Genomic DNA, 23,047 nt, shown 5'->3' on the forward strand with positions numbered 1-23,047 from the left:
CGAAGGGGTAACACGCCTGTGGAATGATTCTATCTGGCGTATCACATCTTCGTCGAATCTAAATATATTGAATAGTTTTGCTTTATATTATCTTGAGTCTAATATGTCTTTTATAAAAAGAAGTGGATGAAATAGGGAACAACTCTGTTCTGTTATATCGATTTGATTCTGAAATGTATTTATATGAAATAGTACATCAAATATGGTAGCACTCTTTCCCGGCGCTTGTATGGCGTCAAATAACATGTGACGTGACGTCAATATTGCCGTGTTTTAATGAAAATAAACATTTTTTTTATTTCATATTGGAATCAGTCATATTTTGTCAAAGCTACAATGCTTGTTTGTTCCTTCTGAAGGCTCTTGTGTTTTATTTATGATAGAAAAATGGACCACTTTTATCAAAGTTTAAACTCGTAGTCTAATTTATCAAAATATCTCATTTTGCAATAATTACATCGAAATTACAGCAGACAATTTGTAAACTTACAGCTAACAGCCGGAGCCTTTTAGGTCATATTATTCATATGACCATTCAAAAATTGCGTAACATTTCATATTTTATTTTTTATTACATTGTCACAATTTAATTAAGTTACAGCAAACGTTCAGATAGTTTCATTCCACATTGTTTATATAACCATAAAAGAGAAAGTCAACTATAAATATAGCCCAGCTCGTGACGTACTTATCATTTTCATTTCATTTCAGTGGCTGTTAGTAACACTTTTCTACAACCTTTACTACATAGACATAATTTACTATATGATAAAATGTCTTTGGCGGTTGTACAATATTAATGCCTATTGAAGTAGGGCAGGACATGATAGTTGTAGGCGGGAAAGGATTAAGGCTATATTGCAACGTTTGAAAGTGATAACATTCTTGATATCTCTCAATGAAAATGGGTGGCAAATGATACGGTCTTGTAATAAATCAGAATTTAATAAGAATTTGATTACAGTGATACAGCTGTTATCCTTTATTCAAATTAACGTCAGGGTGATTATTTCTTATAAAATGCAAAAAAGTAATAACCTTGAAACACATCATGTCAAGCTCATTCAGGAGAAAATATATTTTGATAATTTTTTCCTGTTAAAAAGTCCTGACTAAGAGTGGAATGACATTGCTGGTTATGTGACGATATATGTTATAATGGGTCATGACAAAATGCTTTACCTCGATCTATTATTGACGGAGCAAACGGACTACAACGTACAGAAATCCAATCTATTTTCCGATAATGTTTCTGTCTATAGCAGTTTGGAGCGCACGATTTTGTTTGTATAATCTATACTTTCTTGTCCTCAAAATGTCCCCAGTATATATGTTAAAGGTTAACAAACATGTTCTTATCGAAAGGTTTTGTCTCATTGTTCAATGAGTATAAAATGTTGTCCGAATTTCTGTTTACTGATTTTGCAAAACTGTTATGGAACATATTTGGAATGGAAGACAATGCAACATTGTAACAAAAACGTCTGCAAATTCGTGTAGAAAATATTTTAAATATGAACATTCGTTTTTGGGAGTGATCTTTGATATAAGCAGAAGTAATGTTAAAAACAAAGGTAAATATATAGTTGTACAGTAAGACATGCGATGCTCCAAGAACATAGTCTCCACAAACCACAACCCATAGTAAACGCAAGATGATATCCAAACAAACGTAATGGCAACATAAGACACAAAAATGAAAAAAAATCAAAAAAAATCTAAAGAGTCATATATTGTAATAGAATAACATGGTTTGTTCCGGCCTACAAAATTATAGGTACATTTTAGTCAAACAGACCCAAACAAAATTCACTTAGACGTCAATCTTCCGTTTTAGTATGAAGAAATGAAGAGACGAAATAAAGTAATATACGCTTGGAACTGCTACTTACCAATAAACACAAGTAATATCGGTTTAGGGCAGGCCAACCTCACACAATATTTTGCTAAATAAACGGTGTAAATTAAAAGTCTCTTCGCTAACCCTAACCCTGTAAAATTATTAAATGCATATTAAGTTATTTATATTAAAACAATTCCTTAACTATAATGTACCTAGTAACGAATTTTAGGTTTGAAAGTATCATAAAACTCCCGTTACGAGCATATCTACAAAAAGACCCGGTGAGCTTTATCGTTTGTTTGCATTTAGTATATACAATAATTTCTGAAATTCACTATGACTCAGATGTTGCAAATACAACAACAATGTTTACATGTTCATATGTTGCTATGGAATCAAATTTATTTGGCAACATAAAGAACCAGAACAATAATGTCACAAGGTCAATCAATCTCATGTCCCTTTGGGGGTACTTTAACATTATCTCCACTTTCACTAAATAACAATACACCTACGTCCTGATATTTCCTTAATTCAATACACATTTATTTACCGACATTTGATATTTAATTTCAATCACATTTGGGGGTTATTCTATCAATTTTGTCGAAATGTTCCATTGAACTTGTTCTTACGTTAATCTCTGGTTTTGTCGTAATTGTTTATTAAATATCGAAGTCGCTAGTCTAGCAAAGTAAATAATCACCCTGCAGATAAACATTTATTACATAGGATAATCCAAATCGGGTAAGTTGTATTTGCGTGTGGTAAAAATCTTCTGTAAGGAACAATATGTTACTGAGAATAAAAGAATCATACCACAATGTTATCAGAAACGATTGGTAAACTCTGCCTCATGCGATCAAAGGTTTGTTTAAAATCGCTGCCCCCAAACAACCCATTGTTTTGTATAACGATTTAAAGTAAGTGGGGTCAAATTTATTTTTCAGCGCAGTTCTGTAGTTGCCTTTGATCATTGGTTAAATGACGTCATTCGCACGAAGTGATCGCGCAAAACTACATATGAGTCTTAACTGCGTGTGTTTCAGTGCATCCAATACTGACTTATATATCTCTAAGAATTTGATTTTTTCAACACATTTTCAATATTTTTAAATAGAGTTTGCATACGTGATCTTATAACATCAAATGAGTATTAGAATTAAGAGAACTGGTGATACTTATATATTATTTCAATCACATATATAAGAGAAGATAATTATGTAATGATTCATTACAAGAATGGTACTTGATACGAAGCGTATAGGTTATAATAGTCACTATATGTAAACTTGCACTCGAATATTAGTGCTGATAAGTTAAATATATATAAAAATTATTTTGACATTGTTACAAGATATATAAGAATTTCCAAAATAATGTCAATTTAAGTCAAGGTGCAACCTACACATCACAAAATGGCAACATCTACAAATAAACAAAGTTTATAAAGAGATCAAAACCAGACAGAAACAATCCTTAGTTTTAACGAATTGTACGTAAGATAACTGTGTACACGTGTGAATTAATTACCAAATATAACACAGTTAAATATTGTATTTGACGAACATTATGCTAAGAAACACACCTTGAATCTAGTTATTGCTTTGAATATATGCATCATTAAGGGTATACAGGAATTTCGTTTCTATTTGGGAAAATAAAACGGAGTAGCAAGAACATAGAAAGTAATATATGTTCAATTTTCAATTATGTAAAATGGCATATTGCTTTTGTAAATTATAGACATTTTATTGGCGAAAACACATTTTATTCTTATTTGCTAAAACCTTTGAAAAGTTATACGTATTACTTTACTCCTTGACTTTAATTATGACATTTTATGTTAGATTTTAACAAAGTACATGTAATAAAAACTCGTCTACTATTTTGTAAAACAAAGCAAATAACTTCTCAAGACGTATGCTGTAACACATTTCTACATTTGTGTTTCGAAGTCTACAAGGGTCCTACTCCCTTGAAAATTATTGAAAATTGAGTTGTTGTTTTTTTTCCTGCGACGTTGCATGAAAATATTTTCTAACTGAATGTTTCACATGCATTTGATCTTGTTCATTAACAAAACCCATAGCATAATCCTAGCTAACCTTTCGGCGAATATTATGGACCTTTCTTTTTGTCAGTTACATATCAGTAAACTTGTATAGGCGTTTACTTAAAAAGAATAGTTTTGCATACACCCTGTATTTTGTAAGACTTGTAAGGTTTCAAAGTACTTTCGAAGTCCAAAAAAAAAATGTAACAATTTTAAGAAAGATTAAAACGGTCAGCATTTTGCACTGACTTAATTGCTGAATCATAAAACGTTACAAAAATGATTGCGATCACTCCACGTGTGACGCCGGACAACGGGACTGTTACAGAGGAATGATGGATATCCCCCACTATCAAAATCTGCCGTTCAATTAAGTGTGTATCAATTTATAACGGGTTACCGCTTTGGGGTACATGATGACTTTGGGACAGGGTATAAATACAGCAAGATAGTATCTCAGACGGGTCACTTTACTTTCAGAACGGGAGTGTCGCATATCGGCTACAGGACCTGTTCTTACTAGGGTAAGTAAATTTCATGCCTGCTTTAATGATACAAAGAACATTTTTAATACGGAAAAAAACTTCAGAATTTTAATAGGTTGCAACTACTTTTTAATTTATTGATTTAGACAGTTCTTTTCTAATGCAAATAGTATTTTGCGTATGTATTACCTATTGTATTTTAAATCTGTTTTAAAACGGCATGTTAACTAACATTTGTTATACAGGAATAAATATTTAAATTCAGAACACTTAAACAGTATTGCTTTTAACTCAGTTGTTAATATATTTGTAACACTAACAATTTGTGTCGAATGTACTAAGATGTTTTGTTGGTGCATTTAATATTGCGTCTTATCGCCGACTGCACTTAAAGTAAATAAAACTTACTTAACAGAAGAACATGACCTTCTGCCAAAGTACACTTTTTATACATCTCACGATTTTGATTAAAACTGTACTCCTATAAGAAAATATAAACATTTTTACGTAACTTTTGTTTACTCTTCTTTTCTGTGACGATGCTTTTGATGTAGTAAAATTGACCACACTATCACGATAATTAGACTAAAATTTATATATACGTAATTGTGGCATAGTCATCGAGGCCCTAACTCAACCTTGTTTGAGTTGCAAATGATTTTGTGTAAAGTTTTAGGAACATTTTAGAATGTCATCACTTGCAAAGAAGTCTGTTATTAAATGTTCAAACCTGTGCAAATATATTTGTTCGCTAAATAAGTTTAAATGGAAGAATCTCTTACTCGATACTTGTACGAGTTTAGTAACATAACATGTCCATGTAGTTCCGATACTTGTACGAGTTTAATAACAAAACTTGTCCATGTAGTTCCGATACATGTGCGCGTTTAATAACATAACATGTCCATGTAGTTCCGATACTTGTACGAGTTTAATAACATAACATGTCCATGTAGTTCCACTTTGTACAATCTTTGTTGCATAAGCTTAGACGTAAAATGAGATTTTTTTTTCAACATATTTGTCGTCCTGGATGGGAATGTAATAAAGCCTTTTCATAATTTCGGTATTACATAGTGTAGTAACATTTGGAGGTTGACATTGTTTCAAGAATAGTGGACGCTAGTCGATTTGACTTGGTTTGTGGTAGGTAAACAAATAAAATAATTTCAATTGCTAATGTTCAAATTAAAGAATATTACTTTTGTGTCTTCATACACTGAATATATTAAACTTGCTGAACACAAATAATAAAATAAAATAGTCGGCAGAATTTTATTGTTTTATGTAACTCGTTTAATAAATTCAACATGAAAAGACACTCTCGTCAAGTCTTATCTATCTTCAACAATTTCATACCACCCTTCGACTTTAGTAAACATTTTCGTACAATCGCAGTGCCTACTGTAGTTTGAACTTATTTTGTTAGTACTTTAGTGCACCTGATAATAGACTAAGTGACTCGGCTTGCGTGGCCTAAATTAACCGCAGGTTCTGACATTGGCCGACAGAAATAGCTCATTTTTGCAGGTTGAAAAGGCTTTATAAAGCAGCCAACCAAGCAATAATCATTATTGTGTCTGTCTGTTTTGCCTATATTGTCTTGAAGTGAACGAAAATATATTAAGTTTACGGTAGCCTACAAGGATTTTGTTTGTCCATTTCTGCACTGATGTAAGTTTGTTTTCACATCGTAGTTAGCGTAGCTACAAAGGTATGCTGGAAATAAGCTGGCCAAACGTAACGACGATGAACGTGTAACGGAATCTGAATAATTATGTCATGACGTTTTTATTCACGAACTAAACCAGAACTTTCTAATTTGCGCAGAAAGTAAATTGAGTTACCAAAGCAGAAGCATGTACAGACTTTATTATTTATTATTAGTATTAATGATTATTTTTACATGATCTTTGATATAACTTGTTAATATTATTTTTCTTTGAAAGAAACAAGTCAACTTGCAAGTCAAGATTTCCTTTGTATTTTTGAGGGTGTAGAATTTTACGTTCTAATGCACTGCCAGTTGTAGGGAAATAAATGGAATAGGTAAAAACGAGCATTATTATAGGGGTCGGTAGTGAGTCTTTCTTGTATTAATTAAATATTTAATTTGTCTTCAAAGTACGAAAATAAATTCAAAGTATCTAAACAAAATTAGAACAAAATGTTTGGAATTATAAACTTATTTTACGTTATTTCTTCAAATAATTTGAAATGTGACATAGTGCTAATGCAACTGCGCAGGTTTTGAATGACATATTTGTAGAGGACAGCAGATACTGCGGTTTGACCTACATTTTCAAGTGTGTATCCATTGAAGTGCTCCTGACACTCAAACAAATCTCTTCTAATCTTTTTCAAACGTAAATAGACAGCTTGAACTATCTTTAGTATAATGCGTTCTTCATAAATTAAATATGAATACTTGAGTTGTCATGAATCTTCGTAGATGAAACGGAATTCAGACAGTTGAGGTTTCTAAAAAGATAAATCTACAGTAGTATTGTACGTATCGATGGGTTTTCGTCTGGGAATGCGGCTTTTTTTAAAATGCCTACAAAGCAGTTTTCTGGATGTGTTTGCAGATGACCTTCACCTTGTTTGCAAGAATACTATCCAGACCCGAGCTTATCTGTGCCATTAAAAGTTTAAAGCTCTCAACTCCAATAAAATGATTTTTTTCCGCAGCATTATCGTAACCAAATGTTAGCTCTGACAGAATGCCTCATGAAAATTTTTTTCTTGAATTTTCAGCTCGGAACTTTGGTCTAAATAATTCTAAATCATGTACATTATTAACTATAGACTTGAAGGAAGATTCAAACTCATCAGATTAGTACTAATTTCATACAACAATATATTCTAAACAGTATGTTGTTAACGCTATTACAATGCAAGAAGTTTCGTTCTTTAAAACCATATTTTACTCCGGAATATACTCTAAATAGAAATTTAGTAACGTTATTGCAATGGTTAAATATTTTAATGAGTCTAATTGCTTAAACATTTATCTTTTTGATTTTTGATATAGCAATTCAGGCACATGTAGTTTGGGGACTTAATTCTGTCATAAGTATTTTACATTTAATTCTTTTGATATGTGATTATTCGCAATCCAGCTTAACATCTGAGAAACCAATTGTCGCATTGAGTGAATTAAAGATCAGACATAACATTTCATTTTAGGTTATCAGGTCTTCTATACCGTAACCTCTTTGCGAAATGTCCCTGTCACCTAGCGCTTTATCTTTGTATGCTCTTTCCAAAACCTGATAATGGATTGGAACAGAGGTTATCTTGTTTAAATAAAGGCATAAAGAATTTCGAAATTTGATATTCATAAATTGAGCTTTTATCAAATTTTATGGTAGACTCCCACAAAATGTCACACCGATTCCTTACCCTTATTATAATGACATGTCCTTTCATGTCACGCAAGTACGGCTTGTTCCTATCTGACTGAAGAGCAATACATATATCGTATATATAAAAGGGCGTGGACATTTTCATCTAACCTGAAAAATCTTAAATGCTTGTAGACTTATATTAATAAATTATTTTTCGGGCTTGTAGTATCAATTTACTGTATACATACATAATGTTAACTAATTGTTTAAAGACAAGCATTAATTAACTGTATGCAGACTTGTATTAATCGATTGTTTATTGACTTATATCAATCAATTACTTACAGTTTAATTGTTTAGCAGACCTATATTGATTAACTGATTGTAAACTTGTATTAATTAATCGTTTGCAGACTTATGTTATAATTAAGAAATAATATACAAAAGAACCATTTTTAGCAATACGAAGAGGTGATGCCATTGCGGAATAATTTCACGAGGGGTGTCATACGCATGGTAAATGACCGATCCGTATTGTTAGGATGTATTAAAATATAGTTCTGCTACATAGCATGTGTTGCATTGATAAAGTAGGTCCACATTTAACTAAAATGCACATGGATTTTTTGTATTAGAATAAATGTTTTCAGACTCATTTTGACCAAGTCTTCGCAGACTTAGTCTGCTGTTGGCATATTATATTGTTTGTTTGTAGACTTATGTTAATTCCTTGTTTTCAGACTTATATTGAATATATTTTCATTTAGATATATACCAACAAGCATGCGGTCAGTTAGTGTATGTGCGTGTGTGTGTCTACACATCGCTATAAGCTATGCTGCTGTTCTACCCGAAGCCCTCCACTACATAGGTGTTGGCTACAACATGCTTCGTGGAAATCCCGACGGTAACTTTTGGGCAGCCGGCGGGGACGATCCAGGCTTGATGAGTACAAGAAAGGTCCTTACCCTGTCTAGTTATGACGTGGTCCCAGCGGAGATTGTTTACGAGCACCATGATCAATGCAGAAACGCTCATGAATTCTCGTTCTTCAGCGATCAGAAATCGTACCAGAACAAACTTCTTGAAAGAATTCAGTCGTCAGGCAAGTATTCATCAGATCAAATACCCGTTCAGTAATGTGTCAAGCATAATACCTTAATTACAACAAATAACATAGATAAACGATAATTTTTCAAAAACGGCAGACAGCTATGTAAAAATATCAACTCCTTATTACGGCTCATAAAAATGAAGATATGTTAGTATTTAATCAATATAGTTTTCATATTATATTTGTTTGATATGCACAAGAACACTTTGAAAAGTTTGAAATAAACGTTATTATTTTTTCTACAGGCACAAACAATGATGTACTGCTAGACAAGGCCTTTACAATGAGCTCTGGTAAGTTAAATCTAAACTGGTATTACCAGTGTTTTATGCTGATGTAATATATCTTTACACTTTTATAATAGACTGAAGTGTCTTTAAAATTATACATGTATTCATGTGTATCTGAAACTTGAACTAGAACTTAGGGCGAGATCTCGCTAAAACTCGTGTCAACATAATGAGATCTCGTATATAGAATACTTTCCTTTGCACTTTACCATTCTGTTGCATAATATTAATATTTCTTTGATTATATATAACATTAGCAGAAGTTACATTCATTCAATTGAACCTTCGCTCAAAATATTGCAAGATAATATTGGTCTTTCTTTTGTCAATTCCATTAAAACATTCTCTGTCTTTCTGTACATTGAGCTACATGCATGTTCTTTTATTTCAAGGGTTCAAAGCAGTTGATCAACAGACTCGCCGGGACTTCTACGTGTTTCAAGATGACCAGAATACATGTACTTCCGGAGCGGCTCGTTACAAACTGGGGTTGGCTCAGGGCAACCATTACAAACTATCCGACGAATTTGCCGCCGCCGTCTGCGCACTCCCGATCGTCTATGATCAACAAGTTTACAAGCAATTCTTAGACACATGGGGAACTGTAAGTGATAAATAATTTAAAGAAAAATACTTATAAATAAATAAAAAAAATAAATAAATACTAATCAGTGTGCATGTATATGCTACGGTTATTGAAAAAAGTCTTTCTTACATGTAACGGAGCGGTTAAAACATTTTTTTTCCGTTAGTGACGACAAATAAACTGCACATGATTTTATGATTATCTTTCAATATCGTATTTTTTTATTTGTTATCTATTTTTAATGCGATGTATTATATGAAACTACATTCAATATTTCAGCATGTCACCACTGCTGTTGAAACTGGAAGCAGGACCACAAAACGTTACATGGCACCTTTAAGGGACTTCATTGAATTCGTGATGAATAATGTAAATATTTACCCTAACTATAAAAACAATAAATAATGTAGAATTATCTGGTATGAAAAGTACATTTGTATAGCTATTAAGTTTCACCCTGAACCCTCTTCTAAATAATGTACTAGTAATCTGAATTCAAAATAATCTAAATAATTATCCCATCGTATAAAATCAATATATTGATACATATTTTTCGTTACAAGTAATAACAAAAATAACAAAGACAAACAATGTCTTTTAATTTGAAACTGGAAGCAAATTTGGAATTTAGAACAAATGTATTCAAAAATGTCTTTGAAACATTCATGTACACGCTTTCTTTTTGTTGCTTCACTTGTAATTCAATATTAAGTCATCATACATACAAACTTACCTACTATTTTAAAGTTAACTGCTAATATCTAATGCTTTCTACAATTTTAAAACCCAACATGCCTTCCGTTAATGTATTTCTTTTTGTATTTCAGTCTTCAAGAGATGTCACTTTGGGTGGATCTTTTATGAATCATGCTTCTTCATTGGTTGTTGATATCAACGCATTCCGATACAGGAAAGAATACAGAACTGTTGTTGGAACACTACAAGATACACTTACACTCGGAAGTGAACAATTCCCAGAACCAATCGGCTTCACAATGAATGTTATCTCTGACATGTTGGACCCAGCTGAATGGCAAAATATGGATGACTACAAACAGAGAGGAATTTGTCCACCAAGTGAGGAGGCTGCTTTAACATACCAAAGAAAGAATCTTGAACAAGCAATAACTGAATACCCAGGACTTCTTGGAGCCAAATCACCCGTCTGTAAGTTTAATATTGTTTGAATTATTCTTTTACTTTTGAAAATGGCAATGTTTCTTTTAATGAAAGGCAGTAGGCGGTAGGCAGAAAAAAATAGCGACAATTGCATTTAAAATCCGCTGCCCGCATGACCTTGTCAAAATGGCAATTTATCAAAAGATGCTTTGGGAGCATAGAGCACAACTAAACAAACGATTCAGTTTGATCGAGACTTTTCGTGTATTAGATAATGCCCCTCACGCCATCTAGCATCGGCTTAGGACGAACTTTATTAACTTTATTACATGGATATATTGAATGGACTTCGTGATCACAAAGGATCTGAATATATACATCTCAATTTATTACAGCTTCCCCAGTAGCGATGCCAGTAACCTGGCCAAAAGGAACTTACTCCCTAGCAAAACCGAACGGTGGTTGCCCAGCTGGAGACTTCACATGGTATGAGGGCTGGAGGCTCCAAGATACCGAAACTCAGTCCCCGGATAACGCATGGTCTGTGAACAACCACTTTGCAGGTTAGTTGATATGCATTGTTTATTTATTTTAAACACAAATAAGGAATGCGGTAAGGTACGAGAGGAGGGGATTATCCTGACGAGCCACATGCACAACTTTCACTTGCTCTTTTAACTGTGTTTACATTGCACTTGTACATTTTATTCTAAACGCATAGGTTGACCAAAAAGGTAACTGATCGTAAATAAAAATGTACAAATGTCTACATGTATTTTACAAATGCTGATATGACAACATAATGTTCATTGCAGGTAAACTTGAGAAGGGTCAATATCAACTAGAATACTGTACAAAAGGAGAGAAAAGTCCAACAGATTTTGATAGACATTGGCCAAAGGGAGATTACTGTATCTTTAAATATGGCGACTGCCCAGTTGGTAAGTTGATTCTTAAGAGTGCTTCACGCATACATCCAATTGATAGGACAAAATGGTACTTGTGTATAATGAAGAAGCAAGGTATTTACGACAGTCAGTGATTGGTTGCGTAGATTTTAATAACAGCATTATATGTTTCATGAAGAAAAACTTATTAAAGTGTATGTCCAGATATTAAAATGTCCTTTTATTTTAGTTTGTATTGAAGCACCTTGGTCACATTGGTCAAACGTGTATTGCTAAAAAAATCGGTTTGCATTGAGTCACAAAACGATCTCATTTTGTTATCCGTTTTCCTCATGGTAGCATCATCTACATTTACTTGCAGACTTTGCAGAGGGTTACGTTAAATGGGATGATGAAGACAGTTTGAACAGGAATGACTGGCAGGGACTTCTCCCAGATGGTGTTTATGATGAGGACACTCTACAGAGATTCTGTTGCAGGTAATCATAGAAGTTTTGGTTGTACCATTGCATCCGGATCAAGGAGGCCACAGTACAACAAAAACTGATCTATTGCTTATCTTTCTTTCTCTCTCTCTCTCTCTCTCTCTCTCTCTCTCTCTCGAAGAACATTTTGCAAATTCTTAGACTTCGCCTATTTCGTGAGAAAACTTCATTTTCTGAGACAAAATAAAAGTTATTTTTCATGCATTAAACTGTACGAAACTGTCAAGTGTAAGGTTTTTCTGACACTGCTTCTAGTTGTGTTGTTAGAGTAACATAAAAGGTAATGCTTGTGCAAATTATATTGAAGTTCTGTACATCATCTAATGCATTCATATCCTGTGGACTTGCAGATGTTTTGTGTCGACTCAAGATTTCCATACTCTCTTTCACCCCATCTTTTATTTTGGGGTCTGTTTTAATTGATCCAGACTATAAGTAACTTAATTGGTGAAATGGTCTAGCTATCTAGAAGAACTCGCTTCATTCAAGTTAAAATAAAACAATAGGTATCAGGAAAGGTTTTACTTCACATGTTTTATTTTTCCTGTTACAGATCCGATGGTCTTCCAACTGAACCAATTGTTTTGCCAACAGACAAACCTTTCTACTTATTCCAATACAAGAGAGACATATGCCAGAAAGTTTCAAACATGCAGGTATATATTTCGTTTTTAATTTTACGTGACATTACTATGTACACTAGATTGCTTAGAGCACTGTCTGATTTGTAAGCAATATTAACAAACATATCCTCTGTATCTCAGTCCCTCAGATAATGAGCCGATAACAGTTTCTAGGAATTCTCTATTTTTATCCCTCTAGCAATTTTATATAACTAAATTCAAGCCACTTTTATATGTGTAGGTTACAGAGGAGTGGCTGAGATTCGACGATGAGGATTTCAAAACACCAAGCAACTCTGAGATCGGTGCTGTCCACCCAGGAATGGAATTCTGGAACCAGGCAACTGGTGCAAGTGGAAGCGAAGTTTACTATTGCTACTACTCACCTCAAACAAAGAAATAAATCTCATTTTGTCTTAGGATCAAAGCTGTTTTCTGGAGAGACTTTTAATAGCGGTCATTATTTATCATTTCTTAGTGAAATACCGAAATTGCAACCATATCTGGGCATGTTCAAAATGCACGTGTCAAACATGCAATCATTGAACTTCATAGGAATTTCAGTAGGCCACTTAACTTATTCTGTATCACTGTATTTCATGTACTTAGTTCAAAGTTAGTTAAACCGTCTTTTCCATAAAACATATTTACATGTATGTGTCATTTCAACGTCGTCTTTGTGTGTTTAACATAATTATGCTTGTGGTTTACAATAAAAGTTATAACACACAATTTCGTCTTATGTTATTGTATTTTGTATATATTTCAAGGGAAGTAACTGGATAGATATGTACATTTAAGGTATAACTTTCTGAAGGCCAACTGTAACAATTGTGGATTTGGGGAAAAAAGACGTATTACTAATACACCATCTATAAAAAAAGATTCTTTGGAAACGTAGAAACTACCAAAATGTCACTTTTGATTGGCCCTGTAGTCTCTTTGATATTTACTGGAGTTGAGCTTATGATTGACATGCTAGTGATTATTTTTTGAGAATGCATTAGATACTATTTGCCTCGTGTTAAGATTACAAAGGTCATATGCTTTATCTTTAAAAGAAAGAAAAAGGAAAACGTCTTATAGGCTTAAAGGCGACAGTAATTCAGTGGTAAACGGGATTTTGTCCCCAGCTTCAAATACACACATGTAGTTATATTTGTGTAAGTCAACTTCTTTTAAGAATTTACAACGCAAATCGTTTTGAAAAGTTTTGGTCTAATGAGATTGTCTAAGTATACACTGAATAATTGTAACACACAAAAAATCCCATAATTGAACACAAAAAATAAGCAGAATGAAAAATATCACAACATCATCTATATGCAATTTCTTCAACGAATAATGTAAAAAAAAATGGTTCTAATATCCCTCACCCGCAAACGAATACGATTCTGACCAAGTGCCGAGACATATATGTAATGTTTAACATGTTATCCTTTCTAACGAATATGTTTGGGTATCTTTATTTGAAATATGTTCCATATGATATGTATTTCAACGAAGCAGTTAAACAAAAGTTATACAACTATGAAATTGTAATAACCTAATAATAACGGTTATATTTTTATTATCTGTTTCATCCATTGTTAAAACAGTTGTGAAAAATCCAGAACTATTTTTGTTAGAAAATGCCTTGAGATTTTAATCTTCTGAAAATATTACATTAAAAAGACAGAATATAATAAGGAACTACTGTGTACTCTCTTGAATTTGTCTACAGTTGACTATTAAAGTTCTGAGGTATTCGCATACGGTTTATATGTATTTTCTCATTTCTATTTCCTTCATAAGCATCAGAATAAATGTCAATGGAAAAACAAATATTTTGTGAAATAAAAGCTTGGCAACTTGTTCATAACTATATAACATAGTTATCTGAACACTTTCAATTACGCATAATATAATAGGGTCATTATAATAATAGCTCGATCTGAGATGCTGTATTCGGCTAGAGCGGATTTTTGTCAGGGCGCGCAAGCGCCGAATGTGATCGAACTTGCAAAATCTACGAGAGCCGAATACAAAATCCTAGATCTAGCTACTGTTATAATGATACTTTCATTATATACCTCCACCTTTTTGTTTGTTGTTTTTGTTATCTTTGATGTTTACCGATGATAAAATGGAACTTAATGAAATTTTTATGTGCGCTATTTATAGAACTGTGTCAGGTCATGCATATTAATGAAAGTAGTCCGGCAACATACAATACAAGAGGTACAATACGGATTTTTTCTGCCTGTTCATATTTGCTTGTTTTACAGAATTTATATAGGTTTATAATAAAATTATGTATGGGTCATTGTAGGAGGGCGGATGGATACTCGATCCCACCCATCTGAAGTTTTATGGTGTCCTAACATCTCATAATGTGAAACAATAACGAACAAAATCAATATGCATAAATTCACTACACACGCTGAAATACGATTTCAGCCTAGTTGGCATCAAATGTGAATACTGTGGTCTCTAATACAATAGTCTAAAGCACATATTTTCGTGTCTATGAATGTCACAGTCGCATGCGAATCTGTAAATTTCAAAAGCAGCTTAAACGCATTATTATGTGTCAGCTAGCTAAGACAGAATTTGACACTAAACAGGTTCCTGCGTATTATTTTATTTCAGACTAAATTCATCGAGAAATTATCATATTCAATATTTCAAGTGTACGAACTTTTTTTCTGAATGTTTATTTATTGTACGAGTTTGAAGTTCTAATGTAAACACTGCTTTGGTGCATATCCTTTCGGCTACCATTGCAGACAAATACGTACCATAAAAACGGGGGTCGCTATTACCGCTATCATACACCGACTGACTACCGCAGACGCTTAAAACGTACCATCAAAACGAGGGTCCAGATTACCGACATCGTACAGCGTAGGACTACCGGAATTTTTTAATTTTTCTTTGTATCTTGGGGGAATTTGAATGCTTTTTATTTATTGCAGAATTTGATCTGAAGTGTAAACTTTCATTTATGTTATTAACAAAACGGTATAAAATCAGTTAAACTAATAAGTTAAATCATTCATATGACATACTAAATAATATTACGCAACAAATTACAGGTCTCCATAAAATTTAAAAACAAAACCAAACGTCTCGTGCGCAATAATGTTCTAAAATCATTGTTATCGCAATTTGTTGATAAGAAAATCCTTTTTAGACAATTAATGGATCATTACTCTCCAAATATACCCATTAGTTTTGATGGTTGCTCGTCGCGGTAATTACCAAACTCAGTTTTTAAAACTTAATTAATTACTCATTTCTACGCTACGGTATTTAAAGCTATTTTACTACGTCTGCATAATGCGGCTCCGGCATTCTAGAAGTCTGAAAACCACGGGTCTGCCACTGATGCGTTTTGCAGACTTTTCACCAGTTACTTTCACTCTGGCACTACGGTAGTTCTGAACTTTTTTCCATGAAATACAAAATTTCACTGTGGTAATCAGAAATAGTGTACATTTATACACTACGGCAGTAATATTTTAAATTGTTATTGCACATGGAACATACATATATACACTGTGGTAATTCTCTACAGAACGCTTCATCGTTTTTACGCCGCAACGGTAATACATATGCACGCATCGCTTCTTCCATTTGCATACTAGACGTGTGTAAATTTATCCACTATGGAAGTATTGTACTTTTCAAATTTAAAACTCAAACTTTAGGTAAGAATGCATTTAAATTATCCCAAAGTACACAATGGTAATTTTGACTTTGAGCTCCATGCATTATGCATTATAATGCATGGATACTCTGGAATGCTATATAAATGGTACAGTATTCAGTATTTCACATGTGCCTCTGTATACTCATTATATTAATTTATAGTCCGGGTGCGTAATGTAGGAGATACATTCGTGCACTTGTAATTTCTGAATCCTCTCACTCACGGAGGGTCGCAGGTTCGAGCTGTGCTACCGACTAGGATTTTTATGTGAGGAAGAAGGCAGTTGCTTACGGACTTTGGCGTCTAGTACTTGTCTTTTCCAGGAACGATGGTTAGTTGAACTGGCTGACTGATATAACTGGAATAATGTTGAAAATGGCCGTAAATTCAAACAAAAACAGACTCTAAAATGATCTGTTTCCAAAACCGTACATGAATGTGCTTTCGGTGAAATGAGATCTTATAATTCTTCATTATATGATTAAACAATTGATACCCTAATTGTGACTTTAAAGAAAAGTATCAACGGAATACAGCTCGCAACTGGGATACGCTCTAATTTAGATATAATGCTATTAATAAATTCAGTTATTTTAAAATCTGTTTGAAAGTCAATACTAGTATAGCATAACAAACTAAGAAAAAGACACTTTTAGCTACTATTATAAGTTTTACCACGAAGTGTCATTCGACATTTTTGAGTTTTGTTTTGGCACTTGCATCGTACACACCACAAAAACAGATTATGAATATGAATAAATTTAAATGAACCTAAATAACGTATAGTTGACGCGTTTACATTGTCCGATCCGCTGACATAACTGGTAGGTGACTAAAAGTAAAATACAACAATAACATTTTTATAACAGAAACTAATAACATAAAACAATAAAATTAACAACTGAATGAAAACACTACAGTACAGGCAATCTCCTATGAACGGGTATGAGTAAGAAGAATCATATATCAAATGCTACACAACCTGAACAACGTATTTTGGACTAAAGTTCATTATAGGCAGTCTACCTATAGTCCGATCCGGATAAACGGGTAGGAGACTAAAAGTAAAACATTAAAAGCAAACAAAAACATTTGACAGAAAAAAAATAGAAATATTTAAACGAAAGCAAGTTGTAAAAGCTATAACAGATGAGGATCATTCATTACTTACAAATCATCGCAAAGGGTAACATAGAGCATATGTAATGTTACACAAAGTTCACTAAAAGTCATGAAATATTTCCTGTTTTTTTTTGTTGAATTTGTACTGTAGTCCGTTTAAACTGAGAAAGAATGAAACAATTTTGTCAACAACTTACGACAATAACCGTTAATCTATATATACATGTATTTTTTGAATAGCCGTCTAAAGGCAAGGGGGTGGGGGTAAGGTAATTAGCATTGTTAATGACGCATAGAAAGATAAAATGTCCAAAATTCACTGTGATAAACATGTCATCGGTAGAACTGTTTTTAAAATCAGTTAGTTATGTGTCTATATTTAATATGCCCGGTTGTATGATTATTATTTCTATACCATATTACAATGTATCAAAATTCACAAGAAGCCAAACTTTATGAAACATGTTTTTCTTGAATTTCAAAACTCTAATCACCTTTTCCCTTGAGACACCTCATATTAGAAAAGTATATTACATGTGAAAATTAATTATCAAAAGATGAATCAATCAAACTTTCTCATTCGTACTAAAAACATAACGTACATATACACACGACACATAGTAAAAATGTGTACACCATGTAATGTTGTCACTAATCTTAGACACTGTCTGTTTCTTTCTCCAGTTTGTGCTTAATGTCCGCTAGTCAGACAGTCATTTCTTCTTCGTCGATTTCCAAGATAATTTTGTTGGCATTTTACGGGGTGTTTCTATTTTAATATGTACCGTACCTTCCTGGGTGAGTTTTTGCAACCGTTATGTAGCTAAATTGAAGGAAGGGATTTCTTATTAAAATGTAGTAATAATGAGCAATACTAAAACGTATCAAATTATAACATTTAGTGATTTGCAATGGTTATATATACTAAAATCGATTTTCTGGAGTGTCCAATTTTGCTCTTCTTGCCATAAGTTTTACGGACGTTTTCGGATTGGAGGTCTGTATGGACTTGTCCTTTAGTTAGCCAATCCCAGTTCTTGACGCATGATACGAAAGAAAGCATTCCCTGAAAGTATTATTTAAAAGATCACGGGGATTAACCCTGAAAATATATATATATAAAAATATTTTTATGTAAGCAAGACATTTTGATTTTCAACTACAATTATTGCACAACTTCTCTGGAACTGGCTTTTGTACTTAAGGGCTGGATTTCTCGAAACATTTTATCCTGTACTAAGAAGATTAACCTGTTAAGAGCAGTCGAATATATAATGCAATAACAGACTTTTCCTCTTCTGACATGCTTAAATATTTCGAGAAATTTGACCCAGAGCGATAATTTGAGTACATTTTTGGATTTGAGCGACTTGTTGACTCAGACCCAATTTATATACATGGAGTAAAAGAAAGTAAGTTCACTTAACATAGCAATGACTCAATAATACGATGAAATCTTTAAAACTACTCATTAGATCAATATAACTTTTTAATAAGAAGAGTATTGTTATACCTGTGTAAATTGTCTTTACACTGCTTACAACCAAATGATGACGTTCGTGTTCGGAGACCACCGGCGGTCTTTAGTTTCTTCATACTGCAAAACTGACAAGCATTTGTTCGCCCTGACATTGAGATCATTTCATGTGAGTCTGCAAACTCTCGGTCAATGGTATCAACTACCTGCGTTTGTTTGGGTTTCCTAATTCCTGAACGGTAACCTTCCATACTCTAGCTACCATGTTTCCATCTTTAATTTGACGTGTCATATGCTGTCCTTTGTTCATTGTACTAACCGAAACCAGGAATTATAATGTATTACATGTATTACATTATATTCCTGCCGAAACATCCTTCTGTCGGACTAATTTCTGTGGTTTCAAATCATATGGCATACGCCTTTATTTCGACCCACAAAGATGGATTGAGCTGGCAAGGAACGCCTGTGCCAGAGGGATGTGTCTAGAAACACTATACGGTTCAACCAGATGTTCAACAACCTTCCTCGTTAGTTCTACTTATTTGTTTTCCTCTAATATAAACTTTAAACTTCCAAAGATATGCAGAAACTGCATCTGCTAAAACGAATATTTTAAAGCCTCTCTTTAATACATACTATTAACTAAATGTTTATCTATCTATCTTTTTATACTGCATCACTCCTCTTTACGAGTATTACGTGCAGCTGCGCGCCTGTACAAGAATTTTAAAAGTAGAATGGACAGGAGAATAAAAGTAATACACGATGTGTATTGCAAACATGAATACAGTTGATAGTGTTAAAAACAAGAAGGATTTACAGATAAAAGCAGTTTAAAGAAACAGGTCTATCATGTTAAGTATTGTGTGCAAGTTTGGTTAAACCCTGCCTAAACTGGTTCAGGGTTGGGGCTTGCACAAGTTGTACTGGAAGGGAATTCCAAAGCACTATGGTGCCTGGAAAAAGGAGTACTTATAGTAATTACAGGGAGTGAGGATCTAGGTATAGGAGTGGGGATGCATATGTCTTGTTAGACGGGATTGGGGAGGGGGAGGGGCTGACATAGGGAGGAAGTGGTACAGCAACCAAACCACTCTGCAAATAATTACCACAGTAGACGTTTGCAGGAAGAACGAATTTCAATAATTATATTATAGTGCCGCAGTGTAGTTTTACTCATCCTGTTACTAAGAACTATAGTAGACTTTCGTGAGAAACTTGAATTTTAAGGCAGTGCCATAGTGTAGTTATACATATTAAATGAAATTAAGTGCACTTCCACAGTGCTGAGAAAGTTACCCTGCGAAAGGATTATACTAGTAATCAAAACTTATCCTGTAGGCATTATTTATTCCCCCGATTACCACAGTAGTTTAATGCAGGGCATGCGAAACCAAAGAGAGTGCCGCAGCGTATTAATACATATTCACACAAAATAGCATGTACTGCCACAGTGATGCAGTGGCCGTTTAAATATGTGACTTTTAATAAATAACATTAACTGTTTGTTTTATCTGCATATAAATACCATAGTAGACTATTGCAGGAAACAAGAAACTATAAGTTGTGCCACAGTGTAGTTATACCAATAACCACACAATGGACATAACTACCATAGTGTAGCAACCGTTTTACATAAAAATTACCGCAGCATAAAAATGTAGTATATTTTTGTTAATTCCTTCTACTTTCAATTGCGAAAAAATACAGTTTTTACCCAAATACTGCATTATGCGCTATGGAAATGAGCACCCCCATTTTTCTGGTACGTATTAGTCGTCTGCGGTAGCCCGCCTGCAAAACAGTAGCGGTAATAGAGAACCCCAAAAATATAGTCTGCATTTGGCGTCTCGGGTAGTGCGTCGGTGTACGATAGCGGTAGTCGAAAGGATATGTTTATTTTGTAGCTCTCAACACTGCAAATGAACTTATAAAACTTATAGATCAAGTCTTTTCGCATATATTTATAAATGGGTATTTTCATGAAAGAATTTCATTAGGAAAACACGAGTTATTTTTTGCATGACTGTCATTCTTTTAAATTGGTCTTGTGATTCAGATTTAACATGTTGCTAAGGGTTTCTTATATGTAAACATTGCCATTGTGGCCATGTGTAGTAAAGATGATATAATGTATGTAACAGACATTTCTGTGGCATATAAATAATTGTTCATTGACAGACCATCTGACATTTTATAAGAGTTGTCTGAGTGGTAATTGTAAAAGCAGTACCTTTGACTGTGTAAACAACGAGAGGAGTGGTCCCCAAGCCTGTGTGGTTAAGGTCGCTGATTTTGAATCACTTGTCTCTTATCGCTGTGGTTCGAAACCTACCTTGAGGTGTAGAATTATTTTATGTGAGGAAGCCATTCAGCTGACTTACACTGTCTGCAATAATAAATGGGAAGGCACATGGGTCATTTCACCACCATCAGAAGCTGGAAAGACGTTATAAAATTGTGTTGGTGTGACGTAAAACTGACGTGAACTGGCGAAATAAAACATTGTTAATATATGAGTAGCAACAAATAGAACACATTACATGTACTTCGTCAAACGGAACATTCAAACCAAAAGGTTTGAGCTGCCATGTATACCATTTAGTCTATAGACAAGTGCATACACTGTACAGGGGCGTAGGGACGATTTGAGCATTGGGGCGGCGGAGGGGGTGGGTTTGGGAGGTGGGGTCCCCCTCCTATGAACGGGGTCCGGGGTGGCCCCGGGAAAATTTTGCATATAGCTAGAGTAAATGGTGCAATCTGGCGACTTCTTGGACTGCTCAGTATCTGTTGAACATACTCGTTTCTTTTTCCGAGTTTTCACCCCTATTTACAGTTTACTATGTTTAAACACTGTAATGGCGGCACGATGTTAGATAGGACAATGTCTTGCCAGGGTAAAACCAGTAATTAATCTAAGTAGAGGATCGAGCACAATACCCTGACTTAAAGGGGTAATCCAATCCTTGTGGCATTTTAGTCATTAAATGGCATTATAAAGGTAAAACGCAGTTCCCTGTTTAGGGTTGAATGAACGGAGTTCGGGGTTCTTTTAACCAAATGATCGATTTGGAAATGCAAAATTGCGAGGCTGATTGGCCTTTTATATTTTTATGTAGAAGCTGTAATACTTGTTAATTTAATTAGATCTGTAAAATCTATGAGGACTTTTCTACATTTTATGCGTTGAATTTAATCATTATGATTGATGCCTTTGATTTTCAAACAATATGTGTAAGTGTCAAAAATATTTAATATATTTTATGTAAAGACATCTAAAGATCTCGATTTGCGTTTGTGTTTTACCAGGAAGGTCTAATACGTATCAGTTGTTCCAGGTTTTACTCAAGATACTTTCCTTTGTCGGCAGAATTTGAGACACAACATTGGCAGTAAGCAGTTAAATTTTGGCAGTAAGCAGTTAAATACAATTAACTTTCATTAATTAAATTAATGTATTGCCTATAATCCGAGTCTGCGTTGCGTGAAAATACAGCGACCTTGGTCGTTGCGGATTATCGATTTTGTACAATACCATGTCACCAAGGTGATCTAGCAAGGTGTCAGCGATATGACAAGATTTTGTGTACATATCAGTCGCCGATGCACTTCATGATAAATGGAAGACCACTGTATTTATTTTCTATTATAATTTCTAGCCTTTTCAAAAATTTACGATTTCGGCATTTCGCCGCTCCTCGAAATATTGGGGCGGCGGGCGCCGCCCCTGCCGCCCCAGCTCCTACGCCCTTGCTGTATACTATACAATTATTGCCTTTAAGTGAGGTCGATACCTAGAAGGCTGAACACCACTAAATCCAGCTGTTCTTTATTTCATATAAAATCCACTCACTTCATAACGGTGTTTCGACATTTTCTAGCATATCAG

The 23,047-nt window shown here is 33.9% G+C and overlaps 1 protein-coding gene across 2 annotated transcripts; it reads left to right on the top strand.

Moving 5' to 3' along the window:
• Positions 1-4,265: 4,265 nt before the first annotated feature.
• Positions 4,266-13,591, top strand: LOC123561557 (uncharacterized). 2 transcript variants are annotated; one of them, XM_045354017.2, is made up of 11 exons: positions 4,266-4,423; positions 8,502-8,839; positions 9,094-9,141; positions 9,531-9,742; positions 10,004-10,093; positions 10,552-10,891; positions 11,239-11,406; positions 11,659-11,784; positions 12,113-12,230; positions 12,790-12,892; positions 13,101-13,591. In XM_045354017.2, the coding sequence occupies exons 2-11, from the start codon at positions 8,518-8,520 to the stop codon at positions 13,260-13,262; spliced, it is 1,689 nt and encodes a 562-aa protein (XP_045209952.2). In that variant the 5' UTR covers positions 4,266-4,423; positions 8,502-8,517; the 3' UTR covers positions 13,263-13,591. The 2 variants fall into 2 exon arrangements, with proteins under 2 accessions (XP_045209952.2, XP_045209953.2); XM_045354018.2 differs by lacking the exon at positions 4,266-4,423 and adding an exon at positions 5,913-6,058.
• The last annotated feature ends 9,456 nt before the right edge of the window (positions 13,592-23,047 follow it).

The sequence above is a fragment of the Mercenaria mercenaria genome, chromosome 10 (genome assembly GCF_021730395.1).
Source record: "Mercenaria mercenaria strain notata chromosome 10, MADL_Memer_1, whole genome shotgun sequence".
NCBI classification, from domain to species: domain Eukaryota; kingdom Metazoa; phylum Mollusca; class Bivalvia; order Venerida; family Veneridae; genus Mercenaria; species Mercenaria mercenaria.